Below are 23,355 nucleotides of genomic sequence, written 5' to 3' on the forward strand. Positions count from 1 at the left end.
CTATGAAAAAAAACAATTATTGAACTATGATATGGTGTGGAGTAATATAATTATAGGTTAATCAATCAACTAATTACATGCATATAAATTAATTTTGCTCCTATAATCCCACTATTCCCACAAAATTAGGAGTTACATATGATATGCTACTATTATGGAACTATTTTAAATATTAGTAGTAATAAATCAAATATAACTACTATCTATATGCAAATCAACTACAATTATGTGAATCAAATGTAATTGGAAATCAAATTTAAATAAGTGTTGACTTAAGTTAGTAATTAAATTAATTGATTTTTTTGCATAATATTATTAATAAAATTTATGATTATCTTTAAAATATATAAATATAAAATAACATGCAATCTAGTAATAAATTAATAGAAAAGATATGAATATCTAGAGATAATATCTAAATTTTTTACCCATATGAATACACGCAAGATAATAAAGCATAATAGATAGTAATACATATTTATACATATCACATAAATATAAATGACTAATCAATCACTTTATATATGGAACTAATCTCTTCAATTATATAAATCTAAGTAATAAATTCTAAGATACACTATTTTTTAAAAGGAAAAGTAGTTAACAATTAATCTATATAACCATGGAAATAAAATTTGAAAATATAAGTTTTGATTTAGATTGATTAGGTAATTTATTTAATACTAAATAGAATAAAGAATATGTATAATATGATATGAAAAATACAAATATATTCATATAATTAAGAATATATACTATAAAATTGAGATTCTGTCGGGCTGGGCCGGTCCTGGGCCTGGGCCGGGCTTTAAGTGGGCCTGGGCCCGGGCGGGCCTGGGTTTGAAGAAAGGCCCAATTGGAGTCCGTTTAACCTACTAAGCCCAGCCCAAGCCCGCTTCATTTCATTGGTGGGCCGGGCCTGGGCCGGCCCATACCCAGCCCAGCCCGGCCCGTTTGACACCTCTAGGTGTCCCTATGCCTATTTAAATAAGGCATGGACTTTTAATATTGCCTAGAATAAGGTAAGGCAAGATCTCTTGAAGTATGTAAAGATTTGGTAGAATAATTAAATTCTAGGTATGGAAGGAAATCAAGTAAGGGATTAACTAAAATAAAATAATTCCTTCCTTCTTATTGTGATTTTCGAAAATCACCAAGAAACAAAGGGGCTCGATTTTTCTCTCTTCAAAAGGAAATATTTGGGTCTTGGATTTAATTTGGATAAATATCCCAAGAATTAAATTAAATCCGAAAAAAATAGAATTTCTTCTTCAAACTTTCAAGGGGGTCGAAAATATCAAGAATTAGGGTGACAAGTATTTATGGAAATTTTCTCTAATGTTCTCACTCACCCTTAGACAATTAATTTACCACATAATCTCATAATTTAACAAATCACATGCAACATCATAAAATCAATAAGTTTGACTTTTCAAACTTTCAACGCAAACCCTAGACTCAATTTGGCCATAGCATCACATGCAATAAATGCATTCACGACTCCACATCATCACTAATAAATTCTAGGGCTCTAAAATTATGGTTCTAAATTCCGAGATGTTACAGCTACAGTGCTGCCAAGACACTCGATCGGGTGTTGCGATCGGGCGCTATCCCATAAAGGTCAAACTACATTTCGATTCTATTTACAACATTAGATAGCGTAATTAAAATCTTAACACATAAAATGTCTAACATTTTAGGTGTCAAACTATTATCCATGGATCAAGAGGTAGAAAGAGATGGAAGATATCATAAACATTGCATTGAGATTGAGCACAAACGATTGATTACATTTTGCTGTGTTATTACAAAAGAGGATTACATGCTATAATACATACTACTCCCTCCGTCCCCGATTAGGAGTCACAGTTTGACCGGGCACGGGTTTTAAGAAATATAAAGAAAAGTTGGTTGAAAAAGTTAGTGGAATGTGGGACCCACCTTTTTATATTGGGTTTATAATAAAATGTGTGTGAAGTGAGTTAGTGGAATGTGGGACCTACTTACCATTTATTGTAAAAAAAAGTGTGACTCTTAATTGGGGACGGACCGAAATGGAAAAATGTGACTCTTAATGGGGGACGGAGGGAGTATATCCTATTAACTTATTTTGGTAAGTTTGCAGGCGTAGCTCTGTCTTTGTACTTGATCTTTGCTGATAATGAACTTTGTTTTCCTCTAACTTCTAACATAAACGCACCATGCATCCAAACGTAGAAAAATCCGATAAAAGAAGCGACTAAGTACAGGACCGGTTGTAAGGAGTTCCTGCTGCCGTGGTTTTCGCTTCCAGTACAAGTACCACTCTAGCACATTGAAAAAGCACCCTGCGACTATAAAAGTTAGAAGCATCAGACATAATATTCTTAAAAAAAAACTCCAACTACTGAGATCGAGTGTTTTTCCGTTGCTAGTGATCAACTTTTTCGATACATCGTAACTCAATGTGATAGCAGCCAGCGACATCAGCGCAGAATACCAGGCAATAACCGAGAAAAAACTGTGAAGCGTTGTCCATCCGCTGACAATGAGGAAAATTGTGATCATGGATGAAAAGAATGCTAAGGTGTTAGTTAATATCAAAGATTTAAAATCTTTGGGATTACTATATGCTATTATGGCATCACCAGCCTTGTGTGCTGACGTGTTGTCCTGCCACACGCCACCTGGTGGGTTGACGGTGGTCTGGAATGCCACTGTTGCTATCAGCACTGCCACCACCATCGTCATTTTTGTCAACTTGGAAGGTAAGATCAAACTGATCAATGATGATCTACGCATTGTTAACAAGATTTTCCTGTGTTCCAAAAAGCTTCTAGTTGTGCCAGGAGGGCTCTCGTCCAAGATAGCTAACGCTGTTTTCCCCATAGAATTACGTATTCTCTTCTCTATTTTCTTGTTTTCCACCAAATATTTTGTAGTCTGAGATTTTGATAAAATAATTAATACCATCATCAATTGTATATGAAATAAGAACAATACAACATGGTGTACAATGTGCGTACAATAAAATGATAGAGATGGTCCGGAAGAGGTCATGTTACCTCAAGTTGATCGCACCTCACAGCCAAATGCAATATTGTCTCCCCATTCTCATCAGTTGCATTCACAAAATCTCCCAACCTCTCCACCAGAATCTTTAATGCTGCAAGTTGACCGTGTTTCACGCATAAGTGCAGCACAGTCCCTCCGGTGCGCAGCCTCTCCATAGCAGGGAAAGGGCTCACTTGAAGGAAATATTCTAATACCTCAACACGCCCTTTCATGGCTGCAACATGAAGCGGGTTCATATCATGACTGTCTCGCCAAAAGCAAGTCTCGGGGGCGCCTACTGGTAACAACTTTTGGCAGATCTCGACGTGCCCTTCTGCTGCTGCAATGTGTAGTGGTGACGATTTTTGGGAGTCTAATCTCCAAGCTAGCCTCGGATTAAGGTTCAACAATGCATCAACAAGGGATGTTTGTCCATGCATTGCTGCTATGTGAAGAAGATTTCTTGAACATGGAAATGAGATTCCATCAACAAGATATGGATCGTTATTAAGTAGCTCTAGAAGTGCTGTTACATCCCCTTGGGATACTGCATCATAGAGTTTCCTTTCACTCACCATTCTCCCTCCACTAATTTCTTTCTTTCTTTCTTTCTCGAGATTCTGTTTTACTTTCTTCTTATTCATAAATGATCGATGTTTATATAAATTTCTAACAGGCACTGTCAAGAAAAGTCATAACCAATAAGTCAATGTTCATTTAAGGTTTTTCTATCTATATGTACCGACCATTATGCAATTTATTCATATTGGGACGCAACCATTTGTATTGTTTAAACAAGAATTCCAATTGAGGGTTAACTATAAGGAAGTCTCCGCTTAGTTAATATCCTACACTTCATAAGACTAATATTTTTTGACATAGTTGCCCCATATTATTATGTCATTGCTAGATCATAACATACATATTATATTGTTTGTAACAAATAAATAGAAACATAAGCCACTTACTAGTACATATTTTAAGATCCAATTGGAGTAGTATGATGTCAAGTCAACTCGTTAGCCCGGTGGAGGTGAAATATAATACAGATCAAATGCATAAAAATTAATGTCACCATATATATATACTACAAATTAGTTGAGTAGACTAAAAGGTAGGTTGTATTTGTAACTAGTACTCCCCCGTCCGCAAATAGGAGTCTCGATTTTTTGTTTTGGTCCATCCACGAATAGGAGTCTTAGTTCACTAACTCAATCAACTCACATTTTCGTCCTTGAAAAATATGAATATTTGGTTTGACACATATTTTAATACATAATTGATAAAATAAGAGAGATAGAAAGAAATAAACAATTAAAGTATTTTCAGTGAAAAATAGGTCTCACATCATTAGAGTGAAAAGAGTTAACAAAATTAAAAAGTTCATACTTTTCAGAGACAGACTAAAAAGAAAATAGTTCATACTTTTCAGGGACGGAGGGAGTACATATAAATGAGACTCATATTCTACTGACTTTTTTCACCCAATTTTCTTAATATTTCTTAAAACTCATGCTGGAAATAAATGAGACTCCTATTCGCGGACAGAGAGAGTAACTGATGTGAATCAAATTGTATATTTTTATTCTCATAGCTTTACATGATTTATATGGTTTGATGCTTGCAAAAGTATGTATTATAGTGTAGAAAGCGGAATGTATGGTGAAATGGGACATAGAATGAAGTCGGATTGAGAAAGGTCATTGAGAAAAAGGTCGTGCAAAATAACTAATTTGGCATACTGCCTAGTCTGCGTCGCGAGTCCATAATGTGCTCAAAATGAGGCACCCGGCCGGGTGAGTTTCATGCCTAATAATACACTCGGCAGGGTGACATGTCCAAACAGCGGAAATTCCAGTAAGCCCTCAAAATTAGCCACACGGCAGGGTGATTTTCATGCCCAATAATTCTCCCGGCCGGGTACGAAGACGCAATAACCACCAAATTCAGTTTTCAAATAGTTTGGAGGCAGTTTTGGGGGGATTATTCAAACATTCCAGGTGAGAAAAGAGAAAAAAAGATGAGGAAGAAGAGAAGGGAGAAATTCCGGCCAACATTCCGACGATCCATCTCCAAATCCCAATTCCACTCAACGAGAGCATGCTTCCTATGGTTTTTATTGCAATATTCACCATATGTTTAGGCTAAACTCTCAATGTTACTCCAAGTTGTAATTTAGGCTTGTATGGATGTTTCTACACCATTGAATCTTTATGTTTTGATACCAACAATGTGCTTGATGCTTATACACCATGTTTTTGGCTAATGATGTAGTGTTGTTCTTTCCGTTGTTGTCGTCTCTTTAACATAGTTTTGAAGTGCTTGATTGTAACATCCCGAAATTTCGAACCCTAATTTTAGAGCCGTAGAATTTTTTTATTATTTAATACTATCGATGATGTGGGAGATGTGAATTAAATGATGAGTGAATTTATTACATGAGCTCTTATGACCAAGTTGTGTCTAGGGTTGAGGCTTGGGTTGAAAAGTCAAATTCGTTGAGTATATGACGTGGCTTATGAATATTTGATTTAAAGGTGAAATTATGTGGTGAATTATTTGTTTAAGGGTGAGTGAGATTCTTAGAATATTTCCAAAGATACCATAACCACATTTTTGTGGAATTTTCGACCTCTTTATATTATTGGAGGGAAATTCTATTTTTTTTTCGAACTTAATTTATTTGCTTGGGATATTATTCCAAATTAAATCCAAAACCCAATTATTCCATATTTCTTCATGAATATTTCGACCCCTATGCCTTACACATGGAGATTTTCGAAATCTCCTATTTATGGGAGAAGGGAATTATTTTATTTGTTTAATTGATCCCTTATTTGTTCCCTTCCATACATTAATTCAAAGATCCTAGCAAATCTTACCATATCTAAGGAAATCTTGTCTTACCCTATTTAAAATAATATTTTAAAATAGATTCCTTGTGGGAGAAGCATAAAAAATGCCTACTTCCCTATTCTATTGAGGGAATTATTATTTTTATTTTGCTCCGTGATATTTTATTCTACTCCGTAAAAATACTAAATTAAATCCTAGGCTAATTAAATAGTCTAGAACTCGAATATTCCTTCTATCACTACCTTAATTAACGTCATTTTTCCTTCCTCTCTACTTCACAATATTTATTTTATTTAATTGTAGAGAATCAAATCTTCTCAAATATTCTATTTAATTACCTAGAGATTTTATTGAACTCTATAAATAGGAGAGAAAAACCCTAACCCTAGCATCACAAATTTTCGCCCCCTCCCTCATACCACACGCCTCTTTTCCTCTCCACTCCCTCTCAATTTTCTTCCACTTTCCTCCAAGATTTCTCTATCTTTTGAGGAGATTCGATTTTGAAACCCAAGAAATTGTTGACGAACCAAGAGTATACTTCGTTTCTACCGATTGTTTCATCAAAAGGTACCTTGATTTCCTCTCTTCTTGTCTAACAGATTAATCGGTGTTCTTAAACCCTCATGCATCTAGATTGAGTGAAAGTGGGATAATTGGCATATAGAAGGTGTATGTGCGTGTGTGTGTATGTGACCTGTGAATAACGCTCATGTGTGACATAAGTTGATGACATATCTAAGATTGTCGAGTGTATAAATTTATATGGTGAGTGTGTCTTGGTTTTGAATGATAAAATAAACCGGATCGATGGGAAAAAGGGGAAGCGTTGGGACATGCATGATTTAGGAGTTGATGTTGAAACTAATACATGATATGTGCATATGTGATCAAAAGGTGAAACCTTGGTTGCGAAGCAGGATAACAAAAGGAAGAAACATACTTGAAATCTAAGCAGTCAAGGTGGGCTTTATTTACTAAACTCTTTTATTTCCAAAATATTGATTATGGTGTTATATGGGTGGTTTAAACTGTTATGACATGCTTGTGATTGTTTTGATGATGTTGTGCGCCCGATGCCTAGTTTGAGAGTTCGCTCCATTGGGCTATAGGGCTATGGATATGTATAAACGAATTCGGGTCTGAGTAGGGCCGCAAACCCTACCAGGCTAGTGTACACGGTGGGATCGAGAGCCGTCCTTGCTAGTCGGCCGGTCTCGTGGGCGAAAAGTGTGGCCACACTTTCGTCGCACCATGGAAATGTTGTGATTGTGGAAATTTATGAGGAAATTGGGGAGTTGTTTGACTGGCCAGTCTATGAAATTATTTTTGTGATACTCGATGATATTTATTTTCTTTTGATAATTGCAAAACTCGAGTTCGGTGAGGGTGGCATAATTAATAAAATGTTTTGGCATGAGCCCACTGGGTATTCCAAAATACTCAGCCCTGCATGTGTTTTCTTTATGTGCAGGTTGAACGGCGACGAGCGATGGCGGGTGTTGAGCATAAAATGAATTATGAAATCTTTTGATGATAGTTAGACTTTTGGTGTCGCCGTGTCTCCATACATGACGTCACTCCTCTTGAACGTTTCCGCTAGAGTCTATAGTTCTTTTCTTACACTATTATTGAATTTGAACCTTTCTAGAGTTTTTATTTGAATTTAAGGCTTGCTTGTTGGAAAAATATTAAGTTATGGCTTTGTTATTTATCACATTTATTGATGGTCAAACTTTTTGATTAAACCCTAGTCTTATTCTTCGTCTCTTTAAGTTCCCTTGCGATCGTCCGAATTTTATTAGCCCTAGAAGGGCGGTCGTGACATTGATTGTTGGTATGCTAATGAATTAGAATTGTTCAGAGGATGATTTGATAGTGGATTAAGTAGGTGATTATTGTAGATGTTTATTTCCCTCGCGCTTCCGCAGGAGTTTATAGAAATTGAAAATGGGTTCATAGGTTATGTGTTCAGCTAATTGTGAACTACTCATCGTGTATATGTTCAGTGTGTGATTAGGTTGATGTTTTAATCCCTTCATAAGTTCGTTATTAGAGGTGTAGAACAATACAAGCCTATTGAGCAACTTGGAGTGACATAATTTTTCGTTTGAAAAATCATTCTTTAGTTAAAATGTTGTTTTACTTTGTCAACAACTTTCAAAATCAAAAATCAAATTTGTGTATGTTTTTATATGCTTTTAAGTGTAAACAATCTTTCACTTGCCTGTGGATCGACACATGAAAGATTACTTATGACACTGTAATCTTGCAGTATCGTAGTATTACTAGAGTTAATTAATTAAACTTGATTTATTGTGTGAACTGAAATTGATACTCTAAACCACGCATCGATAACTCAATATGGTTTACATTGGACTCCAAATTTTAGTCCAAACAAACACTTTCAAATAGCTTAATTTATGGATCGGCCCACTCAGTACAAAAAAATCCTTGTTTACCGACCAAAACTACCGAGCACATCTAATTGTGCTTGGGAAATAGCGAGCACCTTTAACAGTGCTCGGCCTTGTGAAATTTTTTTACTAACAGATGTGAGCGCCATGCAAGTGCTCGGAAAATAATGATCGCCACCATGTGCTCAGTACACAAAAAAATTTATTCAATAATATCCCCATCTCGGCCTTATGAAATTTTAATGTAGTAGTAATTCGCTAAAAGCAAGCACTAAAAATGTGCTCGGAAAATACTCCATATGTTCTCGGCATACAAAAAAAAATTTATTCAATAATATCCTGATCTCGGCCTTATGAAATTTTAATGTAGGAGTAATTCGCTAACACTTAATTCTTGAACATAGACATATAGCATATATATGCTACTTATTTTATAGGAAAAGGCATATGCAACCATAACAATAGTGGTGATTGCAAGAATTCCACACACATGCAATGACTATCCATCAGCAAGTAGCAATACCATACAAATCCTTGTCAATAAAGTAGCCTCCCGTCGGCCCTCCACGAGGCAGCAGCGCCACCTTCACCACCCTCTCACCAGCCTCCTCCGCACTGATGGCGCCGAGATTGCTAGTAATATCCGTTCTCGCAAAGCCAGGGCAGAGGCTGTTGATGACAAAATCAGCGTGCTTCTTAGCCAGCACTTTTGTGTACGCATTCAAAGCCGCTTTAGACACTTTATAGGCCGCACCATGACTCGGCCACTTGCTCTCTTCCAATCTCCCCTCTTTGAAGTCATTGAGGAATTCTCGCACCACTCCATCCACGCTCTCTTCAGTCAGGCCCGCCTCGTTGCTCAGCACAGCTTTTGCACGCTCGTTCCTCAAGAGACGAAGGTGGCCTAAGATGGAGGAGACATTGACGATAGTCGGTGAATCAGATAGTTGGAGGAGAGGAATGAGGGCTTCTGTCACTCTCTTTACACCGTAGTAGTTTGTCTGTATGCACTTTTCTCCACCCTCGTATGTCTGGATCATAGTTCCTTTCGCTTTCAGCTGCAGCGTTGTCTCAACCTCTGAGTTAGCATAGACTGTAGCAGCATTCGCTTCTACTAGCTCTTGTAAGATTGAAACATCTCCCTCCAATTCTACTCCTAGTATGCCTGCATTGTTCACCTGCACAAAAATTGCTTTGATAAGTTAGCCTAATGGTGGGAAGTTGAAGATGAGATATGTATTGATACCAGAATGTCAAGCCTCCCATATTTTGTGGTGAGGAATTGGACAGCAGCAGTGATGCTTGCAGAGTCGACAACATTGAGTTGAAGAAAATCCACATGGCCAGAGTGCTTGAGGGTTTCCACTGCTTCAAGGCCTCTCTTCTCATCTCTTGAAGTTAAAATCACCTTAATTCCTTTGGAAGCTAACTGCTTACAGATCTCGAATCCGATTCCTTTGTTCCCACCGGTGACTAATGCATACCTGCAACCTGCATCCGCCATTGATAGTGAGATTAGTTAGTTATCGATGAGGATTTGCTTTTGCTTTTTTGGCTCTGATGAGATTTCAGAAACATACTTACTATATATGTAGCCAAAGGAAAAGTGTTTGAGGCAATAATACAACACAATAGTCAAATTATAGATAAGGGCAAGCTATTCATATCTTACAAAAACTCATAATTTTAGACGGAACCTATTACCTACATCTGATAGGGACATATGGTAGCAGTACTATGAAACTGTAGCCATGTGAATAATTCCTTCAATAATGGTGGAAGGTACTTCTTCCATCCCAAAATAAGTATCTCAATTACTACCATTTTGAGATTTCATTAACATATGTAGCAAAAGGAAGTGGATGAGGCAATAATGCATATCTAAAGACAACAGTCAAAAGATAATTAAGGCGAGCCAATGCATAGCTCACAAAAACTCATAAGAGCATCCACAACGCAGTTTGCGGATGGCTCGATCTCGTCTTGCCGAGTCGAGCCACCAGCAAGCCTACATTGTTGAGATAGTCCACCACATGTGGAAGCCACCAAAGTTGACTAAGAATGTCAACAATTGCAGGTGGGCATTAACACAAGTTAATGCATTATAGAAGAGTTTTTCTAACTTCATGCAGCAAAGCTGCTGCAACTCCCTCGAAACTCAAACGTTGCGGCTATAGGGCGGTGGTAGAGGTGAGAATCACATCAGCTAGTGAGAGAGAACAAGAGAGAGTTTTGGTGAGTGCATTTTGAAAGAAGAAAAAGTGAGGAAATTCCTATCTCCCTTAAAATTAAAGCTCACTCCTCTTGTGTGTATTCCAAGTTATTCAACTTGAGATTTGTGTTTCCCCTATAAAGTGTAGGGAGAATTTTGTAAGCCTACTATATACATAGTGGAAGATTTAGACTTCGGTCTCGTGGTTTTTCCCGATTTGGGTTTTCCACGTAAAATTCTCGTCTCACATTTTTATTCTGCACCAAATTTGTTTTCTTGGTTTGATTCCATTATTAAATGCAGCAAGAGGGAAAAGAATTATCCTGGTTCCGATGTGCAAGTATCAATTTATTTTTTATACTCTTTGATAATTATCACCTCTTTTCTCAACAAGTGGTATTAGAGCCATCGTGGTTCTGAGGCGGATTAAAAATGGAGGAATCATCTTCGCTTGGTGGCATGTTCAAATTGAGCGGATCAAATTACTCAATTTGGAAGCCAAGCATGTTGGATCTCCTATACTGTAAGGATCTCTATTTGCCCCTACAAGGATATGATGCCAAACCAAAAGATACGAGTGATGATGACTGGATCATCATGCGCAGAAAAACTGTTGGTTACATCCGGCGCTTCTTCGAACACAATATCATTTCACCAATGAGGAAAAGGTTGATGTTCTTTGGAAGATAATGGAAGCTATGTTCGAGAGAAAAAATGCCTTGAAAAAGCGTCCATCATCAGAAAAATCATTCGATTGCGATATGTGGAGAGTGTGGAGGGTGCCAACATGACGGAGCACCTCAATGCATATCAAGGTCTTATCAACCAATCCATCAACATGAAGATTTCTCCGGGGATGGAGAGGAGATTATCGAAGCATCGCTCCACACGCCCCACCATGTGGCGTGCTGCTATTGGCGATTACCCACTTGCTAGCCTGCAAGTAGGCGTCGTATTATAACAGTTGGAATTTAATTTATTTTGTCAAAAATTCAGAAAATTTGAAAAAATAATTAAATAAAAAATTAATAAAATTTTTCCACTTCCCAAAATATTACTACCATTTTCTAACAAATAATACTTTATTATACTTGTACTGTGTACGTGTTTTGTTAACCTATGATGCATTGATTCATCGAAAAACATAACAGTCAAAAATCTGTCGAGTAAATCTAAATGCATGCTTCACATAAATAAAAATATTAATCATACTTTTATTATGGAGAGAATAAGTTTTCTAATTCTTAAATTTTGTTATAATATAATTTGAGGCTCTTTTTTTAAAAAAAATATCGTCGCGACTCTGAATTTTGAATCAATATATATTAAGGAAGAATTTTTGCACTTTTTAGACTTTTTTTTGGACCAAAATATCATTTTGGTCATAAGGGTTATTTTTCTCTTAAAATTGTAGAATTGGAATTGGAATAGAAATACATCTCATTTGATGAAGATCCATGTATTTTGAGATCCAATTTTACAAGGAAAACTCAAGTTAGTGACTGATTTTGCTATTTTTTATTTTCAATTTTTTAAAGAGAAACAAAAGATAAAGTAAATTCAACTATAAAGTTGAATCTAAACTTCAAATACTGAAAGATCAAGAGATGAAGAACATGGAAAGGAAGCTAAATGTCATTGATGGAATAAGCTAAAGGCTCTTACACCATGCTATATCCATAGCTAAACCTTCAAGAAATCCACAAGCCTCATACCTCTACTTGATCCACCCTTGAACTAGCAATTGAGGAAAATTCCATACTTGAACTAGGAATTGGATAAAAATCCTCAATGGGAAAAACAAATCTCACAAGATTCTAATTCAATGTTCAACTAAGTCTAGAAAATGGAAATAAAGTTATTTATAGTCAGGGCTCAAATCCCGAGAAAAGGGCCCATAAATCTAGCATTTCGTGAGCCACCCGGCGGGTGTACTTATTGGCTTCGAGCCACCCGCCCGGGTGGAAGCTCCTGATCGTCGATTTCTTTGTTTTGTCACCCGTCTGGGTGGCACTTTCTGTCCCCTTTGTGTCTTCGTCTTCTCACCTGTCCCGGGTGGCTTTTGTTGGCCGAAAGTCATCCGCCCGGGTAGAACATTCTGACCTCTCCATGCCATCTTTTTGTCACCCGTCCGGATGGCACTTTTATGCTCTTTCGTAAAATGGGCATAACTCTCTCCACCGGACTCCGAATGGGATGTGTAAAATATTCACTTGAAGCTCTTTCGGAAACGGAGACATTTTGGCCTTTTCAAAGCATTTGGACATCATCTCGATAGGCTGATTATTGATTGAATTACGTGTAATTAAAAACTTTAATGCACGACTTCCATAATTATATCATCCTACACATTCTGTTCTATCATTTCAAAAAGAACCTTAGAGTATATAGATGTTTTTTTAGTTCATGCATTCCAATAATTGGATGAACTCATTATGTTCTATCATTTCAAAAAGAACCTTAGAGTATATAGATGTTTTTTTAGTTCACGCATTCCAATAATTGGATGATTTGCTTTAACGTGTGCAACATAGCTTCTTCATCAATAACTATACATATTATGTTTATTTAGATTCGTTGCCAAAATAAGTACTGTACTTTATATTTTTTGAAATTTTATTTTTCATGTGAGGAGAATCCTATATGTAGCCAAACTGAAAGCATCATTTAAAATTTGTTTTGTTTCTATCGGTAATAGAGGGAAGGAATTTCACATAATTGATGGAGAACTGTTTTTATACTAATAAAAATTACACCTTCAAGATACGTACACTTTTCATTTTTATCTGTCCCATAAAAATACGTGCATTTCAGTTTTAGATTATTATAGTATCAATTTAATTAGAGTGAACTACACTAATAGTCTTTGAACTTGTCGAAAAATGCACCAATGGTCCCTAAATTTTTTTTATAACTTATTTGGTCCCTGAAATTTACATTTTTGGTACCTGTCGATATTTTATACCCAGAGAATTTTCTATAATTCACTTTAATATTTATATTAAAAAATATTACTATTAAATACAACTTGTTATTCGCAAACATACAAATTAACATAATATTTAATTTAATAACATTTGATCTTTTATTTAAATTTTTGAAATCATATAGCATCAAATACTATTTAAATGAAAGTATAATTGAGTTTATAAAAGAAAATGGTGTTGGAAGAAAAAATGAAAAAAATTAAAAGAAGAACAGAAAGATCCAAAATGCCCTAGAATTTTAAATATTTACATTAGTGGAGCCTAGGGTTACTTTAGTCTTATTATACTAAAAATTATATAAAAAAATTTTAGGGACCATTGATGCATGTTTCGACAATATTAGAGACTATTAGTGTAGTTCATTCATTTAATATTATAGGTCTCACTATCCACTAACACTACTTTAACTATCATTCTCATCTTCTCTTTTACTTTATCACATCATTCTCACAATCTATCATACTTTATCAATTTTATCTTAATTTCCATGTCATACTCATTGTTCATATTTTTATGGGACGAAACAAAGTATTAACTTTTTAATACAGTTATTTTCATTTTACACTTTGCCACTGACTACTAGAAAATGTGCAGTCGGAATTCGGAAAACGAATAAAAGTTTGAGATAAATCTTATCTCCATATTTCTCTCCCAACCCTTAAAACCCCAATCCATTTTCAACAAATCCGAAGAAGAGATGGCCACGATTTCTTCGTCTTCCTTTGTAATCTCTCCGAATTTCCTTCAAGAATCCACAAAACCCTTCAAAACTAATCACTTAAAACTCAATTTCAGGCCACAGCCTCTCCCTCTAAAATTCACTCACAGAAGACTCAATGCAGTGGCGGAGGACACTTCTGTCGCCACGGCGGACCCCTCCTCTGTCGCGGCCAGAAGATTGTACGTCGGCAACATCCCCAGAACTGTCAAGAACGACGAGCTCCAGAAAATCGTCGAAGAACACGGCGCTGTCGAGAAGGCCGAGGTTTTTCCTTGTTTCTCACTATCAAATTGTTCTCAGTCTCTTGTTTTTTGTTTAGTTCATTGCCGCGTTTGACATTTTAATTTTGTAAATTGTAATTCGATAATGCGCTGATGAATTTTGGAAGAGGTTTTAGGTTTTGCTGTTAGTTGTTATTGAAGAAGAATTGATCAATTGGCGTTAATAGAATTAGGGATTAGATGTTTGAAAATCTGATTGTGGCTATATGCTTTCCCCAATTCAATCTTCAATTTCATTGGAGATTGAATTGATATATCCCCAAACAATGTGCACAATCTGCAAAGCAACGAATCGAAAACGCGTCACTTATAAAGCTAAATATGTGAAATAGTGATGCTTTGCTTTGAATAACTTGGGGTAAGGTGAAATTATGGTGTGTGATTGTAGGTGATGTATGACAAATACTCTGGTAGGAGCAGGCGGTTTGCATTTGTGACGATGAAGACTGTTGAGGATGCCGCTGCTGCTGCTGAAAAATTAAACGGCACAGTAAGTTTAAGAGCTTGAGAGGTCCATAAGATGAGTGGTTTGTTGGTTATTGATGTTTTCTGGTTTTTCTTTTGCCAATAGCAAATTGGAGGGCGTGAAGTCAAAGTGAATATAACCGAGAAACCACTGCAAACATTGGAATCGTCATCAGTTCTGCAAGCCGAGGATTCTCAGTTTGTTGACAGTCAATACAAGGTTTATGTAGGGAATCTTGCAAAGACAGTAACTTCAGAGTCACTTAAAGCATTCTTTGCGGAGAAGGGAAAAGCTCTCAGTGCAAAAGTATCTAGAGTTCCAGGGACTTCAAAATCTAGTGGATATGGCTTTGTTACGTTCACTTCAGAAGAAGATGTGGATGCTGCCATATCTTCTCTTAATAATGCGGTACCTTTTTTTTTCTATCAATCTTGTCTAGAAATAAATATCGTAGTGTTCAATGATGGAAGAGCTTTATCGAATTCACATCAGTATAATCCTATATGAGACGGGATGTCTTCATCTTGGAGACAAATGAATGAAATTCCAAACTAAGTGCTTCCATAAGCTACTCCCTTACTCATAATCTTACAAATCCACCAATATTAAACTCTGAACTTTGATTTTCCAGTATATGAGTTTAGATTTCCCCCTGTTGTTTATTAGCCATGATGTTGCATCCTACTCCCCATCACATTTGGTATAGTATCTTGCCGAATGTTAGAAGCACTATCATAATAAGTTCGCACCATAGTCTAAAGTGTTTATTCTCAGTAGTTATATGGGTTTGTAATCCATCGTGTTTCCTTGTTAATGCAGGTGTTTGAAGGACAGAAAATCCGGGTTAATAAGGCGTAGCGTTGCTCATTTGACCTAGGTGGAAAGAGTGCTGCTTGGGGCATATCTTCATGAAGAAACAACATCTGGTATGAAGTTGAACATATGATGAAACTGGAAGTAAATTGTAACATTGTACCTGCTTCTTACATTGTGTATTTATGCAATGTGCTGCGATGGCGGTGCTCCTTCTCCACGGAATTGATGTTTGATGTAGGTCCAAGTGTCTTAGCTACTTATGTTTGTGTTCTTTGTTTTGCACTAGAGAATTTTTGTTGATGTTATTACATGAGTTTTGTACTTTTGTATGTACCTCCATTCCCTTTCGATTCTCTGTTTTACATTAGTTAGTATTCTCAAAGATCTTGCATATGAAAAATGGTAATGATTGTTTGGCAACTCTCTCTCTTGGAAGTAAGATTACGTCCAAAAGTAATCAATTCTGTTCAAACAAGAAACATTGGAAAAAAGTGTATTTGTTATTTTTATTGTTTCTTTTTTAGGACTTTACGAACTTCTTCGTGGTGGTGACTAAGCGTTTGATGTAATTTCTGATGGACTTTCAAATTAGACACTACTCGATCTAATTGGTTGATTTATGTATTCTGTTCAAAATATTGAATTTTGTATTAATTGAACGAATTTCATACTATTAAACCATATTAAATCAAATATTGTCGGATATAAATTATAATTTAACGGGAATAATCCATGATTTTATGGAGTAATTTTGATTTTTTAATAAAATAAAATCAAATGTATTGCATTTGTTATTGTAAATTATCTTAATAAATTAGCAATAATAATAATAATAATTTGAATAAAAACAAACAGCCAAATACTCACTTCACACATGATTTAAAGTCATAGGTTGACTTAGTGTGATATTTTAAAAAAGTGAAAGAAATAAAGAAAGAAAAAGCCTAATTCTTGTTTTTATATATTGAGTATTAATTTTATAATATAAGGGTAATAAAATTAGTGAAATATAAAATTCAAAAAATAAAAGATATTTTAAATATGGGAAATTGGTCTCTAAAATCATGAACTTTACCTAAAATTTGGTATTTCCCATAAACTTTGAAATTGGTATAAAATATCACGGACTTTGCATTTTGTTTGGTATTTCCCAAACTCACTCAAATAAGATATTTTCATCAAATCTTATTTAACGTAGGCAACCGTGATATGTTTTATAATATTTTGAACCACTTTTTAAGTTCATAACATGTAGGATAAAAAGTTACGTTGAAAATCACGTTGATTTAATTGTGTGAAGTATGATGAAAAAGCCTCGTAAGTTAGTCAAATATAGTAATAGACATGTCGTGGGAAATACCAAACAAAATGCAAAGTTCGTGATATTATATACCAATTTCAAAGTTCATGAGAAATACCAAATTTTAGGCAAAGTTCATGGTTTTAGAGGCCAATTTCCCATTAAATAATTGACATTAAAAAATCACAAAATGAGATATTAATATGTTGGTGCATGTGAGGGAGTAATTAATTTAGTAGTGCCCAAAATTAAAGAGAAAACTAAATTACGAAGTTTTTTTTTTTTTTTTATCATCAATTTTTGATTGAAAATATGACGGATTATATAATAACTTTGATATTTTTGAACAATTGCCCCATAATATCAAATTTGGTAGAAATTATGTGGGATGTACCAGACGAAAAACACTAAATGGATAAAACATTCAGATACTTAAATGATGTCATTTTTTTTAATACTTATTATTAGCAATATCTTTAAATTATAAAAATATGCGACGTCAATAAATTCAACACATAATTTGGTAAAATTTCCCATCATAGAATAATTGACAAAAAAATATCAAAGTTTCTATGTAATCAACCATTTTAAAATCTGATTTTTGGGAAATTAAAAGTAAAACATAAATTACGGTCGTCAACTGCTCCGCTCGGCCACGTCGCAACAGACAACGCTCGAAAAATTCAATTCTTTTCACCACGCTTTTCTATTCGCGCCTCACCATTTCCCGCTCCGCCGCTATTCTCTTCCCTCTCTCTATTTCACTCCAATACACACACCCACTACCGTTTACAGAGACAGAGAGACGAATCGAAGAAAGAGATGTTCTATTCTCATACGTTTTTGGCCAGGAAGGGCCCCTTGGGGACTGTTTGGTGCGCTGCCCATTTGCAGCACAAACTCCGAAAATCTCACTACGTCAAGACCAACGTCTCCACCACCGTCGGTGCGTAATCGCTTCTCATGTTTTTCTTTTTTTTGGGCATAATCATTCTCTCCCGCTTTCTTTATTTTTTTGGGGGGCTTTTCGGTTCATTCTAGAAATCGAGAATTTAAGAATCAAGAAATGGATTCATAGCGTTATTGATTCTAATTTGATGTCAAAGAAGAGGAATCTCCGATTCAAGAAACTCTTGAGTGTCTTTGCCATTTACTTTCGGTCTCGCAATGTGAGAATATATGAATTTGTGATAAAGATTGAATCTTTGATGCTATCATTTGGGACTAGGGCTATTGTAAATATTGCTCCAATTTTAGAAACTCTTGAGCGTCATTGCCATTTCATTTCAGTTTCCCAATGTGCGAATGTATGAATTTGTGATAAAGATTGAATCTTTGATGCTATCAATTTTGGGACTAGGGCTATTGTAAAGATTGCTCCAATTTAAGAAACTCTTGAGCATCTTTGCCTTTTAATTTCGGTCTCCCAATTTGAGAATATATGAATTTGTGATAAAGATTGAATCTTTGATGCTATCAATTTTGGGACTAGGGCTATTGTAAAGATTGCTCCTTTGACATTTTTTTCTGTAGGTTTTGACTAAGAATGTTATACTCCTTTCTGTATGTACTCTTGTATATTCACAAGTTGATAAGAATAATGTATATATGTTGCTTCCTCAATTTCTATATTTTGTTGCTGTGATGCCACTCTTTCTACATTTGTTCTTGTTCTAGTGGTAGTATTTCAAACTTGTATGATGTTTTTCCTCAAACTCAAACACTGTTGGGGAACTTCAAATGCAGAGAAAATCATGAATCCTGAAGTGCCGATTGCACTGAGAATGTCAGGTCATCTACTGCTTGGAGTTGTGCGGATATATTCGAAACAAGTTGACTACTTTTTTGAAGACTGCAATGAGATAAGGATCACTATTAACAGGGTGTTTACAACCATCTCTGTCAATCTTCCAAGTGATGCCACTCAAGCGCCCCTTCATTCCGTTACTTTACCAGAAAAATTTAATCTCGACAACGTAGAATTAGATGATTATTGTTTAGACTGGTATGTGACTGTTGAAACTATTTAGAATTTTCTTGGTGTGAGCCATAAATACAGATTGATTCATGGATTTTGCATTTCAGGCGTGAGGATTCTCATCTTAAGAGCCATGATGAGATAACACTAACAGGTTTAGCATGTGAAACTTAAATTGTGGTTGTGCTGTTTCTTATCATCTAATTTAAACTTAATTTATGTTGTGTTTTCTATTCTGTAGAGCAAATTCCTACTGGAAAAGATCCTTACATTGTCATCACTGTTGATGAGGTGTGGTAATCCTTCTCATCATTTTATCAAGAACTTGATAGAATAGATTTTCATGCTTGGCTAAATACGTTTTCTCCATTTTGCAGCGTGATCTGAGGACCTCGTCATCGATGGAAGAAACTTCAGGATCAGGTCCCACGCCAATGGAGGAAGAGTAAGGCTTGCATAGCTTTGAAACTGTGAATCCTTTCAACTCTTGTTCAAAAGTTAAAAATTTAACTCCCTTGTTATTGCAGTGATGTTCCTCGTGGCGAGTTTGATGCATCTGCTGCTGGTTTTGGGACTCCGTCTCATAGTAATAATTTAGGAGCATTTGGAAGTAGAACCCCACAAGATATACCAAGTTTTCCTCGTGTCGAGTTAGATGCATCTGCTGCTGGTTTTGAGACTCCATCTCGTAATAACAACTTAGGAGCATTTGGAAGTAGAACCCCACAAGATATACGAAGTATAGAAATCATGCGTGATGCTCAATATGGTTTTGATTTCAATAATTCACCAATACTGCCCGACCGTGCTCTTCCTGACAAATTTCTGGAGGATCAAATCATCAGAGATAATGAGATGCAAACTCCAGTTAGAGAAGAAGTGGTATTACCTGATGCAGGCTTTTCTTCATCCCATAACCATGGAGAACAACACTCGCCTGTGCACTTGGATTCTCAAATACCTTTTGGTTGGTGCAAGATGTGATTAATGTGACTGACTTAACAATGAATGCATCACTAACATGTATCTTGTTTTTGCAGCCCACAATTCACCCGAATTGGAACTCCAACCAACTCCTGAGATGGAAATTCAACCAACGCCTCCTGTGGCAAAGGAAAAAGTTAGAAGGAAAAGAAAGCAGCCTTATGATACAACAACTGTTCTGAGCAACGAGTATGATTTACCATACAACTCATGCTGTCAATTTGAAATATATGTTTCCCCGCACTAATGTTAGGAAATTTTCAGCCACGTTAAGAAAGCACTAGAAGATACCAGTGATATCCTCCGGGAAAGAAGGAATTGTCCCTTAACTTCTCTTTCAATCTGGAAGCGAAACAACAGGAGACGGTTAAGGAAAGAAGGTTTATTTGTCGAACCATTTGTAACTGGTGAGTCATGGTTGCCATATTTTTAAGACATTAGTTTCACTCTGGCCAGTTTCTCATCTTAACCATGCACATTCTCCGGCAGGGTCTTCGGCTGAGCTGCAGGGTATATACAGTGAAGACTGTGCTAAAAACCATCTAGTTACTATCCAGGAAACATCTCACGAGGCAAATGTTGAAAAACCCTCTTCATCTAGGCATGACAACGATATTGAGATTGAAGTCCTTCGCAATAATGACCGTGCTTCACCAGAGATATGTATGCCGTCCTTTTCTACTCCAGTGCCTTCTCCAAGTGGAAGAAGCCATTTCAATCCTGAAAAATCCAATGCTGATTTGCTATCCGAACACCTGGAAATGACTGATCGAACATTACCAACGTCTGATGTGGGAGCATCTGGGAATCTTGATTCGGGAATGAGAACCCCAGATGCATTCTGTGACAGTGATATGCGATTCGACAACACAGTCCTTTCTGATATACCTGAGCTTGTGCCTTCCAGCGGAGTACATGCTCTATGCTTATATTATATTTTTGAAAAATTGGTCTAACTTTCTCATTCTCATATCATATTTTTTTTCTTTACATCAACAGGATCTTGGGTTTCTAGAGCAGGATGACGATTCTTCAGCTGGTAAGTTTGCGGATTCATGAATTTTCTGTTGTCACATCTTGATCTTTCTGTTATGTCGTATGTATGCTTGAAGCTAAAACAAGATAGTGAGGTTTGTTACCTGCATTTGATTAGGATCGCAAGGAACGCCACAAGTTGGTGTTTTCCCAGGGAATCAAAGCACCCCAGAGCTTAGTGCATTGTCTTCACGAACAAGGTAAGCAACGTTGTCTCCTCTGCCCCCGTTTGTATCTTAAGTTTGTAGACCAAGCTTTGGTATTTAGGACAATAGCGCAATGAATTTTCTGTAATGTTGAAATTGCATTTGTTATCTGAATGCAGGGCTGTGGCTCAATACTTGAAAAAGCAGTCAGCAACCCCTATCTCAAGCAGTTTAGAAGAATCGTCTGAAAATCTCACTTTGGGAAAGATTCTGAATGACAAACCAAGAAAAATATGTGCACGGATGTTCTATGAGACGTTGGTATGTGTTGAATCCAACGCATTGCTTATAGAATCGGAAGTATGCATAGATTATCATCAAAATGATAGTAAAGGAGCAGCCTCATACTGATTTATTTATACAATGTTCAGGTTTTGAAGAATTGTGGACTTGTAGATGTTCATCAAGAGAAATCTTACGAAGATATCGTTCTAAAGGTGACACCGAAGCTTTCGAAGGAGCAGTTCTCAGTCTAATAAGGCACATTAGTTTTGCATGTAAATTTAGGTAAGGGATGCTGTTTATTAAACTGAGTTCTTTCATTTCTGGGATCATGCTCAATGAAATGCTTTAAGGATCTTATCTTTCTTAACCTGCTTGAAATGCAGGTGGATCCATGAAGATTAGTAGAATAGGGGAATCATTGACCTTAAATTATTATTCCTAGTAGAATAACTTTGTGTAGGACTTTTCCTTTGTGAGATCTTTGTGTTAGAATTGGTCTTTTTCTTTTTTGCTTTTCCTTATAAATTATCTTTAATTCCTACCATAGCCTTAGGTAGAATTGGAGTTGCATATTTCAAGTACAATATGTATATTAATAATCTTTATTTTATTTTGACAAGTAGTAAGATCAAGTGCCTGATTCTCTAGGAGTAATATTTTCCTTTAGTATAAATAAAAAGAAAAAAGGATTTCGTCAATTCCTCTCCAAACTCAAATTTAATTTTAAAATATCGAAATTGATCAAAACAGAAAGCTCCACGAAACTGATATCTACAATTAAAAAAGGATTCCATTAGCATTCCTTACTTCACTTCCACAAAGAGCATAATAATTGCATTTTTTTTATTTAATAAATTCATAAAGTTGCATCTTAATCACCATAAAGCGGGTTTGGCCTTATTTCGTGGAAAAACTTCGGTAAACATAATATTAATTCCTTATTTGTAAATATTATCATCTCAGGTGGATAATTTCCAAGTATCATCCCAATTTTGTCATTTTATATTTGGATTTTTACCAAAGAAGAAAATAAAAATATTTTTTTAAATGAAAAGGATCACAATCACTTACTAGTGGAATTTTAGGTCTTCCACCAAGTCAATATACTTGCGCAACACAACATTAATCAATTCAATATACATGACTTATTGACTTCATTCTTGCTTAGCATGCACGTATTTCATGCCTATAAATAGCTAGTGCAACACATTTCATTTAATTGCCACTCATTTACTCGCAATTAAGCCTACCCACAAAATTAAATGTCCCCCTTATATAGCTTCTGTTTAGGGTTCCTGAATTGCTTTGGATATATTTCTTCTTCATCTGATCACAAAGAAGTTCCTGATAATGGCTCCACAGCTACACCAATTGTTGTTCCTCACTTCCCTACCAAATCTCAACCTTTGAAATTGTAGTAGCATAGCATCATGTAGTAGCATTTTAAATTTTATTGTGCATGCTAGCTAGTTATAATTTTCAATATCGCTTCTTTCTTTATATGGATTTATGATAGCTATTGTTGTCGTTGGAATTGATAAATAGTTTTATTTTATTTTAAATCTATTGGCTAAAAATCATCAGAAAATAATAATGTCAACTCTTCACGCAATAGCCAAGATGTCATCTTTCACTACCTCACTATCGAAATCAGGTCCACATCACCATATAGTCCCCAACTGCGATACCTTCAAACAATTTTGTCGACCCGGCTACTCTAACTAGACAACCACTGCTATCATATTTAACAAGGAACTAGAATGACAAAAGTACAAGGACTAAACAAGATGAATCATCATTGACTGGAAAATACATTAGAAAACTGAAAAACAATT

General features: G+C 35.8%; 4 protein-coding genes across 4 annotated transcripts; 2 read left to right on the plus strand and 2 right to left on the minus strand.

Moving 5' to 3' along the window:
• Positions 1–1,760: 1,760 nt before the first annotated feature.
• Positions 1,761–3,645, minus strand: LOC125202249 (uncharacterized). Its single transcript, XM_048100615.2, has 2 exons — positions 3,048–3,645; positions 1,761–2,925 (listed from the first exon to the last, which is right to left on the minus strand). The coding sequence occupies exons 1-2, from the start codon at positions 3,612–3,614 to the stop codon at positions 2,182–2,184; spliced, it is 1,311 nt and encodes a 436-aa protein (XP_047956572.1). The 5' UTR covers positions 3,615–3,645; the 3' UTR covers positions 1,761–2,181.
• A 4,918-nt stretch (positions 3,646–8,563) lies between these two features.
• LOC125201832 ((-)-isopiperitenone reductase-like) lies at positions 8,564–9,856 on the minus strand. Its single transcript, XM_048100094.2, has 2 exons — positions 9,556–9,856; positions 8,564–9,487 (listed from the first exon to the last, which is right to left on the minus strand). The coding sequence occupies exons 1-2, from the start codon at positions 9,811–9,813 to the stop codon at positions 8,816–8,818; spliced, it is 930 nt and encodes a 309-aa protein (XP_047956051.1). The 5' UTR covers positions 9,814–9,856; the 3' UTR covers positions 8,564–8,815.
• A 4,252-nt stretch (positions 9,857–14,108) lies between these two features.
• On the plus strand, positions 14,109–16,142 carry PSRP2 (RNA-binding (RRM/RBD/RNP motifs) family protein). The gene is made up of 4 exons (XM_048112662.2): positions 14,109–14,493; positions 14,899–15,000; positions 15,082–15,384; positions 15,796–16,142. The coding sequence occupies exons 1-4, from the start codon at positions 14,206–14,208 to the stop codon at positions 15,832–15,834; spliced, it is 732 nt and encodes a 243-aa protein (XP_047968619.1). The 5' UTR covers positions 14,109–14,205; the 3' UTR covers positions 15,835–16,142.
• Positions 16,143–17,801: 1,659 nt separating this feature from the next.
• SYN3 (Rad21/Rec8-like family protein) lies at positions 17,802–22,152 on the plus strand. Its single transcript, XM_048119639.2, has 14 exons — positions 17,802–18,038; positions 18,839–19,097; positions 19,178–19,224; positions 19,312–19,361; positions 19,448–19,515; positions 19,598–20,037; positions 20,111–20,243; positions 20,319–20,461; positions 20,544–20,965; positions 21,054–21,093; positions 21,208–21,289; positions 21,415–21,556; positions 21,667–21,802; positions 21,904–22,152. Exons 1-13 carry the CDS (start codon positions 17,915–17,917, stop codon positions 21,769–21,771), a joined length of 2,055 nt encoding a protein of 684 aa, XP_047975596.1. The 5' UTR covers positions 17,802–17,914; the 3' UTR covers positions 21,772–21,802; positions 21,904–22,152.
• Positions 22,153–23,355: the final 1,203 nt, after the last annotated feature.

The sequence above is a fragment of the Salvia hispanica genome, chromosome 2 (assembly GCF_029641045.1).
Source record: "Salvia hispanica isolate PSC_SH4W2 chromosome 2, Shi_PSC_v1, whole genome shotgun sequence".
NCBI classification, from domain to species: Eukaryota; Viridiplantae; Streptophyta; class Magnoliopsida; order Lamiales; family Lamiaceae; genus Salvia; species Salvia hispanica.